This window comes from Lactuca serriola, chromosome 1, assembly GCF_051521515.1.
Source record: "Lactuca serriola cultivar US96UC23 chromosome 1, Lser_US96UC23_V15, whole genome shotgun sequence".
In the NCBI taxonomy this organism is placed as follows: Eukaryota; Viridiplantae; Streptophyta; class Magnoliopsida; order Asterales; family Asteraceae; genus Lactuca; species Lactuca serriola.
In genome coordinates, this window is record NC_136408.1 from 55,243,620 (window position 1) to 55,258,257 (window position 14,638).

General features: G+C 33.8%; 3 protein-coding genes across 4 annotated transcripts; 1 reads left to right on the forward strand and 2 right to left on the reverse strand.

Moving 5' to 3' along the window:
- The first annotated feature begins 2,919 nt into the window (after window positions 1–2,919).
- On the forward strand, window positions 2,920–3,722 carry LOC145089006 (histone deacetylase-like protein). The gene is made up of 2 exons (XM_079027513.1): window positions 2,920–3,071; window positions 3,261–3,722. The coding sequence occupies exons 1-2, from the start codon at window positions 2,977–2,979 to the stop codon at window positions 3,604–3,606; spliced, it is 441 nt and encodes a 146-aa protein (XP_078883639.1). The 5' UTR covers window positions 2,920–2,976; the 3' UTR covers window positions 3,607–3,722.
- A 3,014-nt stretch (window positions 3,723–6,736) lies between these two features.
- On the reverse strand, window positions 6,737–7,986 carry LOC145089010 (LYR family of Fe/S cluster biogenesis protein). 2 transcript variants are annotated; one of them, XM_079027515.1, is made up of 2 exons: window positions 7,830–7,986; window positions 6,737–7,287 (listed from the first exon to the last, which is right to left on the reverse strand). In XM_079027515.1, the coding sequence occupies exon 2, from the start codon at window positions 7,261–7,263 to the stop codon at window positions 6,982–6,984; it is 282 nt and encodes a 93-aa protein (XP_078883641.1). In that variant the 5' UTR covers window positions 7,264–7,287; window positions 7,830–7,986; the 3' UTR covers window positions 6,737–6,981. The 2 variants fall into 2 exon arrangements, with proteins under 2 accessions (XP_078883641.1, XP_078883644.1); XM_079027518.1 differs by having other exon boundaries at window positions 7,835–7,973.
- Window positions 7,987–9,904: 1,918 nt separating this feature from the next.
- LOC145055228 (uncharacterized) lies at window positions 9,905–10,415 on the reverse strand. The gene is made up of 2 exons (XM_079003529.1): window positions 10,343–10,415; window positions 9,905–10,233 (listed from the first exon to the last, which is right to left on the reverse strand). Exons 1-2 carry the CDS (start codon window positions 10,413–10,415, stop codon window positions 9,905–9,907), a joined length of 402 nt encoding a protein of 133 aa, XP_078859655.1.
- Window positions 10,416–14,638: the final 4,223 nt, after the last annotated feature.

The following is a 14,638-nucleotide window of genomic DNA, read 5'->3' on the forward strand; positions in this document are numbered from 1 at the left end:
GTCTTAATTTTCGTCTGAAAATACCAGAAGTAGTCTTTACTTGAGTCTGAAGAAGGTAGTGAAGGTGCATCTAACACCTTTTAGGATGACGTGGCAGTCATCCATATAATAGCCAATGATTTTTGCGTATTTCTTTACTTCCCATGGAAGCAAAGTGACACCCGTGTAAGTCCCATCCATGAAAACCATGAGAAAGATATGATTCTCAGTTTTTTCACTAGGGAAAGGGAAATACTCATTACAGTTGCATAACCTTTTGGTCAACACTTTTCTGACCTCACCTGGTTTGACCCTAATGATCATCCGGTATCGGTCAGGCCGGGCAGGTGGAACAAACACTCGAATTTCCATATCTACTGCTGCCCTGTTTTCAAACACGGTCACCCTGCCTCCCATTTTGCCTTAATTGTGTGTGTATGTGTGTGTCTGCTTTGACTTATACTAAATCAAGGAGGACAAGTCACGATCCATGCATAAATATTTTATCATTCACTGATGCGTACTTTTTGTTGCTTTTGTTTGTTTTTGTATCAATTGTGAGCTTCCAGGAATTTTCCTAGGAGAAGACCTACTTTTTACAAGTGGTTAAAATTTAAAAAGTAACTAAAAAAATGTTCTACTATGTCTAGATAGAGACTTTTAGAGGCAAAATTCTAATAGTGATCATGCAAATGAGAAAACTCAATTATTTTGACTTCTAGCTAACTTTCTAAGTCTAACGTACGTACATGAGGGAATTAGGAAACTAGAAAATCAAGCAACTAGAAATAGAACGTGATCGATCTTTTTAAGATATGGCTTTAAAATTGTTAGATATAGAGGGAGAAAAGGGAGTTGATATTTAGAGTGTAAAGTTCACTTTCCTTAATTGATGCTGGGTTTCCTAAACTTCAATGCGACAAGATGGAACTTTGAGTTCTTAGGACTGAAGCAACAAACTAAATTTGTATATGTAATATTTAAAATCGTAAGAGACGAAATGCTCGGGTGATAATAAAATCAATAATAAAAATTGGAGAATGTGAATGTGAATGAAGTGATATGATTCAAGGAGGTGGAATGATTACTCTCATAGAAGTTGTAATCAGTGAAGATGAAGCAAAAATGAACAGAATAGATGGAAAGCAAGTTTGGATTAATGAATCAAGTTCTTCTCCTCAACATGTCATGACATGTGCTATACTATCAAGATCGCATTGAAATTTGAACCTTTATTCATAGATGAACTCTTTGTATAATAATTTGTTTAGCATGTATCGAACACACAAAAAAAAAAGTAAGCATTTAGGTGATGCTCAAGCCTGGATATAGTTATACACTTAAATAAAAGATTTCCGATTATACTATACTCATGGTTTCCATGTAACATATAATACAAGGCAATCTATATGTTCCAGAAAATAAAAGATTTACAATTCATCATGTAAATCTTATGTGAGGAAGTTAGAGATATCATTTTTCAACAATCGGTAGAAGAACACAAGATTCTATGGATTCTATCCCCAAAAAGAAAATCCTACAGAAATGTAAATCATTTTCATGGGTTAAAAACTGGAATAGATAAGATCAGATGCAGAACCAATCAAGGAGATGCACAATAAAACATGAAGAAATTAAATAATATATCAATTACATTCAGGAAATTTCTGTTCAACAAAACACACTACGATAAATCAATGTTCCAGATAAATATACCTTGGTCTGTTTAGATCGGGGAAAACGGCTACACCTCTACAGATAATCTTTGTGTTCTACAGATGAAATCTGACGGAGTCAACTCAAGCCAAACCCAAAAAACCCATCTAATCTTTGCTCCGATATCTTCTGATAGCAAACGATTTTTGCGTAATATTTTGGAAATTTGTACCAATTATCGAGTAAAAGTTACAATGAAACAAGATAAAAAAAAAAAAACATTACGCAAAAATCATTGGCTACAGCAGTAATGGAGGCGAAGATCGGAAGAATATGGTATGGCGTGGTCTGACGCCGGCAGGTAATTCACGAGTTCTCCGAACACCTCCCACCGGAAGGTTCAGATCGGCGGAGACATTTATGAGATGGGGTTTATAAAGCTGAATTTAGTTTTTCCGAAACTAGTCCCTGAACTATTTCTTAGATGACTTGTTTCGTTTTTAAAGGTTTATTTTTGCAATTCCAGTAATGTTTTTAGTTATTTTGCAACAATCAATTACCATTAATTGAACGAACTCATATTAGAAAATTTTTAGAAATAAACTATTATTATTATTATTATTATTATTATTATATAATTAACATATTTAAAATATTCATCGATCAATAAAAGATCCCAAAGTCATCAAGAGTAGATGAAAACCCACCAAATTCCAAAAAAGAAGATGAAAACCCACCAAATTCCAAAAAAGATAAATAAACAAATATGAACAAAACCGAGCAATCACGATCACAATAACTTTAATATAAATACTTATAATCTTTTGTCATTTTTTTGGAAGATAAGTAACCATCGTAAAAAATAGATATATTGATTCGTATATATATTTTTTATACACATAAATGCTCCATTTTAAAAGGAAACGTGCAAGCCAGTTCCCATGGTCTCCATCGAATAAGCCCACACGCCATGGAAAATAAAATTGTTGAAATACCGCAAGTAACGTTTTTGTTACGACTATTAAGATTTAAATATATATATATTTTTTTTCTTTTATCGAAATTGCACTATTTACTTCTTATTTTATATTAAACTGATTATTTATATTAATTAATTTAATTTAAACTACAAAAATATAATATGTTTTTATGATTAAGAAAAATAAATATCTAATTGTTTAGATTTTAAACTTGTTACAAAAAACATTTTCACATTTGTGGGTCAATCGTTAAGTGGGTCCAACCCACGTGGACGAACTATGAGATCACAACTCCTAAAAAAATCCTAATAAAAGGCTTTATAGACATGATCACATCTCCATTAAACTTTTGGAGAGGAAGATGGTGATGATGACAACCAGCTGCTGTTTCAACCCACGGCCACCTACAGTTCCTCCGGCCACCACATCCACCAGTCAACCACCGTCATCCGTCAGGTATGTCAAATTAACCTACCTCCGTCGACGCATCAGCCGCCGTTGATCCAACTATAAGAACACGTGTCTTTATAAAACCCGCCCTCCCAAATCTGTGCACGTTAGCACACCACGCGCATCTCTTCTAACATACGCCTGCTAGACTTAAAGTTGTTTTTGTGTTGACTTTTTTGGGTTGTGTTTGTGTAGACCAAAGAAGGAGGTTTCTTGGAGGAATCAATGCGTAGTTGGAATGGCATGTGTGATAATTGGATTACAAGTGGAGGGCATAGTTGTAAATAACCATGACTACGCGGTTGCCATTGAGCCAAAGGTGGTGGCGTCCAAGATAAAAGGGAAGCGGTGGAGTGGTAAGAGAATATGTCCGGCATGGCAGTTGAATTCATTGGAGACAATTGTGCCGGAAGATCTTCCACGGCCATATCACAGGCGGAGATGGGAGGAAATTGGTGATGATCTTTCAAGAGTTGCTCCACCGGTTAAAGCTTCCCCCACCACCATCACCGCCGCCAGCAGTGCTTGTTTCTCTATGTAGATTCTTGATCACTTAAAATTGTTACATTTTTTATATACTTTTGTAAATATCATACAAAATACATGTTCACATCATATACTTAGATTGAAATAATATTCGACCTATTCTTACCGATACTACAAGTCTTGTTAAATTATGAAATGGACAACAAATTAATTAATTACTCGTTAAAAGAAAACATTAGAAGGCCATTTTTGAAATCGTGTACAGTCAATGGACTTAGATGTTTAGGTATCAGGTTAATTTACTTTCCATGCATGCATGAAAATGTTTTTATATTCTTTGTGACATGTAAATTAAACGTGTTTTCTATGCCAAAATGTCAATATGTCAAAAATACTTTACGCTTTTTTTTACAAAAAGATTTGATGGATACCGTACGAATCAGTTTAAACCTATCATTAATTATTTGATTATGTCACATGGAAATACACAAAACAAACATGTTTAAGAATATTTTTATAAAAGACAAATCGTTCTCCCGACATGAAATACTTGTGCATCTATGTCAATGGGCGCGCATTATCCTTTATTTACAACTGAGACTTTAATGACAGACATTTGTATGTTATATGTACCTTTATAACACGAAATATATTTCTCTAGTAGTGGATGCAGCCTTGTAATTACATAACAAAAATTCCTATATAAATTACTATTGTTATAACAATTTGTATTTCATAAAATAATAATTACATGACTTTTAATTAATAATCAAACTTGGTAAATTAACATTATATATGAACTCAATTATCAGCGAAATTTGATCCATGTTTGGTGGAAAGATATTAATTTCCATCACATGTTCTAGACAACGAAATACTACTTCTATTAAGATTTACTTCTAACCACATATTCAAATATATAATATTAATTGTAAGTCACAAACATGTTTTTTATGATTACTTCATACCATTAATGACAATAATGATTAATAATTAACAAATATCTTTAAAGAGAGAATATTTGGGTTGGTGAAGGGAAATAAGTCGTAGTACAAAAGCTTGTAAATTTTAAGTACATGTAGTACAAGAATAGAAGCTTCACCCCAGCCAAGAGCCAATTTTGGTCCACCATGAAGTTGTGGTTGTCTAGTTGATGACTCTTTTACAAGATGTTGATGCTACGTCGTTTTTTGACCCAATTACGTGTTATTCAACACAAGCTTTTAAATCACTAGTCATAATTTTGGGCATTATTCGAAAGGATTGCAAAAAAATTGATTAACTTTTGTTTGCTTGTGTTTTTCATTTCGTTTTCATTTTATATAGGTGGTCGTTGCATGTACAATAAGGCAATAATGGTATATAATACTTCCTTTTGTATTACTTTCCTTGGTGTTAGTGTTTGTATAGCTTTATTATTAGTTTATCATTGTTCCTTTTACATTTTAGGCTTAGATGTCTATAAGGTTGAGACAAATGGTGTCGACATGTCGGACTCCACCTTAACTCCAGTAAGGAAATGGTGAGTTTTGCAGTGTTGGGGAAGAAGAGAATGGGAAGATATATAGTGTAGCAAGAGAGGACAGAGACATGACAGACTGTTACCGAGTTGGACTATCGACCTCGGCATGCCGAGCTTAGGGTACGATGTTTGCCGAGCTGACACAGCTCCTACTGATGCAATGTCAAGCCCACTCCGCGCGGCCTAAATACTCGGTTTAATAAACCCACATTTATTAATTAATAAACATGTTTTACCGATAAGTTGTCTCATCACATATGAGACATGCATTAATGGGGCGTTTGAAACCGTTTATTTAAAGTGTTTACTAGTATATTGTGGCTTGGCATCAACAATATGCACAAAACGTTTTAAGTGTTTGGGTTAAAAAAAGTTGATTTTCATGATAAGCATTTTTTACCAATTGTGTTGTTTTAACGTATTAGAGTCTTCTATTAGGGATAGAAACTAAATTACACTTTTACCCTTGATTTAAAGAAACTACAAAGTCAATATTATGTAAGATGTTTATTTTTTGTGAATTTAAACGTATAAGCAAAATCTGTCAAAAACTAAAATCAATTTACCAAAATGACGCAATTCATGCCATTCGAGAATCTCGTTAAGCATTAAAGGAGCATCTAAGATTTAACAATCTTTAATAAAAATCGATTGTTCAAAGCTAAAGATTGTGTATTCGTTTCTAAAGATGGATACACAATCTTTACCCGTGTTTATATATACCGTATCAAGTAACCCAAACATTACTAAAGAAACGTTTCTTTTTTATTTATTTATTTATTTTTTAATTCGGTTCTATATAAATAAAATACTAAATGGTCAGGTATACCCCAAATAATTTTCTTAAACTAGAATTGTATTTAGGATAATAACAAAAATGACTTCTTGTTATGGAATATAACAAGATGAAAGATGCAAGTAAATGACCTATATAACATTCATTTTTTTCTCATTTCCACCAAACACTTTTCAAAAAATTTCTCTACTCCGTGATTTCACCGTTTTTTCAACTAAATGGCATTGTTTATTTATTTGTATCCTAATCTACTTCGTTTTTGCTATATTTCTTTCACTTTTTTTTAGATATCAATAGCAAAAACTAAGCATTTTCTCAACATATCACACTTGTTTTTCGGATTTCAAACATGTTCTTGAAATTTTGGAATACTTTTCTTTTCCTATCTGAAATACTTGGTCCAAAATCCAAAATGAATTTTTTGATCAGAAAAAAGTAGTTTGATATAACAGAACACTAGTCCGAAACAAGTCCGAAATGTATTTGACTACATCAAGATTAATAGTTTAAATGAGCATAATAACTAAACATATTATTAAATTAAACAAGTTCACATACATTTGTTAAGTTCAACATTCTAAGAAATTCACATTTTTTTTTGTAATTGCTAATGCCAGCCATTACAGCACTCAAGGTCCGCCATATCTAGTTATGAAATTTTATGGTGAATGCTACACAAAAAACATTAAAAAAACAAATCATCTTTCCAACTTGTAGCATTACTTTGTTTTGGCATTTTATCAAACACCTAATGTGCCCTACCAAAATAACAACTTAACTATAGATAAAACTCTTGTAAATTTTCACAGATAATGCTTATTGAATGCTACAGAAATCCACTTTAAAAAAATCACACAGAAACAAAAATGAAGGAGGAATAAGAAGCCTCAAATACATTTGAATAACAGTTACACCCATAAACCAAATTAACTAGTTTGATAACTAATAAATGTTAAAACCTCATAATAAGCTCTAAACTCAATGTAACACATGAACCCATGTCTTATACATACTCATTCAATACAAAATCCAGCTTAAACCAATCAAGAAACATAACTGTATGCTATCTTTTCTTTAAATTTATTTCAGATACAAAGAAGAGGTAGAAGTGATTATGATTTTGTAGAGTCTAGATTAGATGAAGATAAGGTAACAGAATCAACAGTTTTAAGCTGATCAAGTTGCTTTTTACCCCTACGAAGCAAGTACTCAATATGTAGGAAATCTTTGCGATCTATAAGTTTTGAATTCTTACGAAATTCACCTGATATAATCGATTCCATGTGGGCCCGGTTTTCCTGTGGTTTAGAACGTGTTGTTCTGAGAAAACATCTGTATAGGGAAAGAACTTGCTTCTGAATACCAGATAACTTTTGTGCCCTTGAACCTCCCATTGCATCTTCTCTTCAATAGTTTCTCTGTAGACCAATAAAAAAGACCCCATTGGATAGTGTAAAATGAGTACAGATTTGTTAAGATCAACTTGCAGCTAATGAATCTCCATTAACAAGCATAACAGTTCATGGGGGTGCTTAGATCTCCAATTACAAAGCGAATTGAGATGCAGAATTGAGCAGTTTTAGGTTTATATTAGCAATAAGTTTTCTTTGAAGGAACTCTATATACCCTAAATCTGATGTTTTTAATAAGTCTTTTGGCACATTGGGAATGATACATATACATATATACAAAAACATTTCTTCATCATGTTCCATCCTAACTCTATTACTTCGACTTTAATGCCAAACACCAAAAAGAAACTGAAATTGGTAAGATCTTCAGCATCCAAGAACTCGATTATATACCTACATAATACGCTAAATGTCGGAATTTAAAGGAATCAATGATGTGAAAACAAAAATCGAGGCTGTTCTTATGCAAATTCAGCAAAGATTGAAAATCAAAAGGCAACACGAGCAAATATGTCAATTAGATAATAGAGAACAAAGAAAAGCCAAACCTTACAAGAGCGATTAGAATCGATTGAGGAATTTCTGCTTCGTCGTCTGGTATAAACCTTGGAACAAATGCTAAACTGAGAACATCTTTCGTGGACCAAAATATGGCCACGGAGTCGGAGCTCCGGAGGTTGGTGGCGATCGGCGGCTGTTGGGCTGAATTACAACATAAGGTGTAAATCCAGTCCACTGTGCGTTTGGGCTTCAGCTGCCAATAAGGCGAAATGTATATGATTAATCGAGGCCAATTTTATTTATTAAAATTTTGGCTCATTAAGATATTGTTTTGAAGTAAATTTTACACTAATATTTTTTTTCAATACTAAAAGTTTACGGTTAACACTGAAAATATATTTTAATATTATAATAACTTTATCAATATATTGTATCTTACAATTTAATTGTTTAATATCTAAATTAATAATATTCAAGTTAGTTAATTAATTTTGAAAATTAGTTTATGTTATGAATAATTTTAAAACTAAAATTACGACATTGTGTTAGTACGTTACTAAAGAAACATTATATTCATTATATATTTGAAAACATACAATTTTAATTACCAGTTAATTTAAATTAGTTTTTGAGATAACATATGCATCCCATAAATGTTTAATTAATGCATTTCGATGTTCAGTACAAATTTCCTTGTCTCTTATTTTTTGTTTATTTCAGCCCAAAAATGTTTGGAACCGAACATCAACATCAACAACCATTTCAAGTTCTATAGTTTCCGTTTCTTTTTGGTTTGATGTAGTTGCATTAATATAACATTCATTTATGATATTGTGCAGTGATACAATAAGTCATTATATTATGCAATATTTTTTCTCGATAATGATGTAGGTCATGTACAAATGCAAATCGTAACTACAAAAAATCCAACAACTAAAAGATTTTATTAAAAAAAGTTAGTGGAGAGCTAAAAACAAATTACATCAGAAAAGAAAAAAAATAGGGCTTAAATGTCAAGACATTTTACTAATACTAATTTTCTATTCCTTTTTATGATCAAATCATAAAAATACTCGATCAATCAGTCACTCAATTCCTTTTAACCTTTTGCCCATAAAAAGAGTGGTATTACGAAAAATTCCACAACAATCACTACATGATAGCAATTATCGACTCCAACACTTACTTATTTGCTTTTGAAAGTCAAGAAGCCTCAATCCAATCCACGACATCTTGAATACCATGAAAACTCAGGATGATCACATCACACCATCTACCAATAAAATTTAAAATGGTGGAAGCAAGATGACACATCACACCATCCTCAAATGACTGAAGGAATGTCAAGACCTTTACTGCCTAAATTTATACATGTGATAAGTCTATTTAAACAAGTTCTCCAATAAAATACATGAACTTTAATGAGGAATAAATTTTAACCATCTAGTATGGACATTACCCACTGGAAGAATAATATCATCAATACGCCTTTTGAATTTCGCAACCATGAAATAATCCAACACTCCCAAATTCTGTCTACGTCTACCTCTTGAATCCCGATAAGTGAAAATCACGAAGAATATCTAAAAGTTGTTGAAAATGGACGTATATGGTTCAAGAAGTAATGGAACAAAACCAAGATCATCTTCAATCAATACCATCCCATCTCTAGTTAATAGAGCAGTCTTTCTCCGTTTCTAAGGCAAACGATCTTGGAAACGGAGTCATTAAAGGATTATCACCAACCCAATGATCTTTCTAGAATAAAGTAGAATTGTCATTACTGATAATTCATTGAACAACATATCGCAGAATAATCTCTTTTTCGTGTGGTTAATTAATTATGCCAACAACTTTTGCCCAAACTCTACCCCTTATAATGGAGTTATCAACTGAACCCTTTAACCCATTATTAGGACCATGTAGTAGTTTTAAAACCTTACACCACAAGTCATCTAGGTTATTTAAAAAACGCCACTTCCATTTAAAAAGAAGTGCATTATTAATTGCATCTAAAGAACCGATCTCAAAATCGTCTGTTTCCTTACTAGCTAAAATAAGATCTCATTTGACCCAATGAAGCTTTCATTCATACCTCCTTCTCCCCAGAAAAAACCTTATCTCAACTTCTCAATGGACTTATTAAAATTTCCGACATTGAAAATAAAGACATGTAATAAATCCCTAAAGATCCTAACACCGACTTGAGCAACATAGAATGAACACTGGAGGACAAAAGCTTTCTTTTCCAAGCCGATAATTTCTTCTTAAAATTGTCAGTAATCAGTTTCCACTCTTTAGAACGAGAGATAATAACTCTCATCGGAAGACCAAGATAAGAAAACGGGAGTTTCACCGCTTTCCAACCAACAACGGAAGCAAATTGTTCTACCAAAGTGTTTGTAAATCCAATGCCAAAAGGGTTACACTTGTACAAGTTAACATGAAGACCTAAATCCATAAAAAAATATCAATTAAATTAAGGATGTTATCCCGATTCCATTCACCAAAAAATATGGTATCATCCGCATAAAAAAAAGGTATAATAGCCAAAAATCACCATCCTCAATATTGATGCCACAGAAACAACACTGCTCTAACGCATCCTCCACGACTATATGTATCCTTTTCATTGTTAAAACATAATGTTTATACAACCAAGTCCTCGAGGGAAAGGCTTGAGGTGAGACTAATTATAAACTAGAGTCTTCTTACTTAATTTGGATGCTTTGATACCTATTGATCATAAAGGAAGAACTATGGTCAGCCACAATCTGGACACAACTTGGGATTATGCAATAATGTCTAACTTAGAGTGTATTAGTTGAGAGACTGTATTAGAATTTTAGAAAGAATTTGGGAGTGAATTGTTAATTGGTGATTGATGGGTTTGAGTCATAAGAACATTCCTATGTGCACATGAAAACCCTGATGCTTGGATCTAGGTTTCTCTAATGAACATGCTTTTCATCCAAGACTTGCAAACCCTAGAGCTATAGTATACAATTCGAAAATTGACATGACAAAGTAGATCTAGATGATTACCTCTTCTTGAAAGCTTGAATCTTGTTATCCTTGGAGCTTAGAGTCACAAATGTCACTCCTCTAATGGCTTACAAACACCAAGAAGCAAGAGGATGATTTGGAGAGAGGTTGTAGACACAAAATCGGCTCTAGGAACTCCTTAGGTTTTCTGGTAGCCGATTTTTGTATCCCTTGGGGTCTTTAAATACTTGAGCTGCTAGGGTTAAAACCTGAAACCCTAATTGGATAACTTAGGCCTTAAGCAGTCCAAGGATCCTTATAGAATAAGGCTTGGACGAATTCAAGGAGTCCATACACCTTAATTTCGTCCACCCTATGATCCATATGGATCCACAGCCCAAAACAACCAATCACACAATTGACATTTCCAGTCCCTTTTATTTAATTAATCTCTTTTAGCCACATAATTAATTCTTGTCTAATATTAATTAAACTATATGATTTCTCCTTTAATATATTTATCATATAATAAATTAATAAATCATAATAACCTCTTTATTTACAAATCATCCTATCATGTTGCTTTGATGAAGGCAACCCAAAAGGACCATGCACAACCGGGTCAAGTACTTACCAAATATAGTTACGGGCTTATACACTAATCCAACAGTCTCCCACTTGGATAAGTCTAGTAACTATAAATGTAAGCACAATCCGATTAGCAATCTTAGCTCTCAAAGACGTTGTCGAACTCTAATCTTATCAGCAACCTGTCCTTTAGATAAGGGGTCGTATAGTTCTCTATTCTAGATATCGTGCGGACAATTACATGGAACATAGTCATACTTATTGTCTAGCAGATTGTTTCTCGATCTCTAATTCGTTTGACATAGAACTTAATTGAACACGTCAATTCAGTCCTGACCGGGCCCGACACATAAGTCAAAACAAATCATCAAGGGGCCCTGATATCGCTTTTATCCTCTTAGGATAAAAGGAACAGATAAACTTCGACTTATACGCATTTATTATTCACTAACCAAATCATACACAACAATGCATTTTATAACATCAAGTTACTGATGCGTTTTTGCATTATCAATGCATAACCAATTACCAAACAATAAACTATATATCTAAGTTTTAAGATCATATGATATTATCGTCTTGCGATCACTCGAGATAAATTCCATGAAGTGATTCCAGCAAGCGAGGGTTTATACCAATGCTCAAATCAATATCATAAGCACTCATGAACGTTGTAGCAAACCTTTGCAATGTCTAATACATTTTAGACAATCTACAAACCAATTCATGACAATCTTCATTCATACCTACTTCCAACATATGAACGACTGTGGACAGTTCGAATAATTCTTATTATTCCGAAAGTCAAAACATGCAAAAATTGAAACAATAGGTAAACAATTAACATAAGACAGTAACATTACTAATAAATAATACCTTTTTATTTAATCATCAAATGTTAATTACAGTTTATCTATTACATGTTTCTAAACCATCTAATCTAAACTAATATCGTCCTTCAGCCCGATGCTCCTAACGTGTTGCAAGTGCTTAACACTGCTCAGTCCCTTCCGAAGTGGATCTGTTGGGTTATCCTCTGATGATACCCTCTTTACTATGAGGAGTCCTTCTTCCACCCGATGTCGAATAAAATGATATTTTTTGTCGATATGTCGAGATCTGCCATGATCCCTCGGTTCCTTGGTCAAGGTAACCGCTCCTTTATTATCACAGAAAATTTCCATGAGCTCCTTTATGGTTGGCACAACTCCAAGGTCTCCAATGAAGTTCTTCAACCATATCGCCTCCTTTGACGCTTCGCTCGCTGCAATGTACTCTGATTCGCACGTTGAATCAGCTATTGTCTCTTGCTTGGAACTTTTCCAAGTTACTACTCCTCCATTAAGGGTAAAGGCCCAGCTTGACTGCGAACGGTAGTTGTCTCTATCGGTCTGAAAACTGGCGTCACTATACCCTCGCACCTTTATGTCATTGTTAGATTAGTGTCTAAGTCCATAACTATTTTGGTATGTACTTGACCCGATGGTGCATGGTCCTTTTGGGTTGCCTTCACCAAAGCAACTTGATAGGATGAATTATGGAGAGAAAGGATTAATTATGATTTATTAATATATTATGAGAATAATATATTAAAGGAGAAATCATATTGTTTAATTAATATTAGTCAAGAATTAATTGATAATTAATTTTGTGGCTAAAAGAGATTAATTAAACTTAAGGGACTAGAATTGTAATTATAAGATAATTACATTTGGGCTATGGATCACCTTGGAATAATAGGTTGGACGAATTCTATGGGGAAACCCATTAGAAATCGTCCAAGGGTTATTATAAAAGGGTCCATGGGCTGCTTAGGGCTTAAGCAGTCAAATTAGGGTTTCCTAGTTGAAAACCCTAATAGCCTACATGTATATATAGTACCCTTAAGCCCCAAAAACGTGGCTAAGAGTTCCTCTAGGGTTTCTGGACGTTTTGGGCAGCCTCCACTCTCCTTATTCTTCATCCTCTTGCTCTTGGTGTTTGTGAGCCATTAGAGGAGTGACAATTGTGACTCTAAGCTTTCTAAAGTCATTGTAAGGAGGAATTGAGATTGTTATTGCTACATAACAATCAAAGGTAATTCTCTAAACCCTAATTTCAGTTTATAATATGTTAGATCTAAGATTGTAAGTCTTGGATACATTGCATGTACAATAGAGAAACCTAGCTCCAAGCATTAGGGTTTGTATGAGCACATAGGATGTTCTTATGGCCAAAACCCATCAGTCATCACTCCCTCTGAGGACTAGAAACCATTCCTTGGTCCTCCGAAGGTACTTAAGAATGTTCTTGATTGTGGTCCAATGCGCTTTGCCAGGGTTCCCCTAATATCTACTAACCATGCTCAAAGTGAAGACCACATCTGGGCGAGTACAAGTCATAGCATACATAATCGAGCAAACTGCGGATGCGTGTGGTACCTGGCTCATTTCTACTATCTCGACTTCGGTACTCTCCCTTCTTTGAGTTCTCCATACTAAAACGTTTTAGTACCTTGTCCAAGTAAGTATTATGACTAAGTCCTGTTAGTCTCTTACTTCTGTCTCTTACTATCTCTATTCCCGAAATATAGGAAGCCTCTCCGAGGTCCTTCATAGCGAAGCACTTCCCGAGCCAGGACTTAACCTCCTGCAGTTTCAGGATGTCGTTTCCAATGAGTAGTATGTCATCGACTATTAGGCGTGTCAGACCCAACAAATAATAGGGGTACAATATACTCCAAAATACGCTGCTTTAATGCACTAAAAAGTAGTACAAGGCAAGCAGGGTCGAACCACAGAGACACGGGACAAAAGTCTATACCTCTTTGCGCAAGGTACTTTGGTCACAAAAGAGGGGTTTCTTTGCAAAAGTAAATAACTAAATAACAATCTACTTTAAAAGCATGCACAAAATGAAATAGATTTGTAAACAAATTGATTGAATGGTTCTAGTTCTAGTTCTCAATGATGTTGTTCAACTTGATTATGACTTGATGTAATTCAAGATTGCTATTCTATGTTGGTACTGAAAGATATTAACACGCTCTAATACCTCTCGCTTGCCAAATTATCTAACCAAAACACGCTCTTTGATTAGACCTAACTTTACTAATTCAACCTAAACACGCTCTTAGATTGTATTGAAAAATGGCATTAAGTTTTGTACAAGCTTCCCAACAATGTTCATTTCTTCTCATACGCTCGGAAGTGTGAAAACATGTGATATATGTTTTACAATAAGAAAACTTATTGCTTGTCACCAATTATTAACTTAATAGAACGATTAGGTGCCCTAAAAGTTA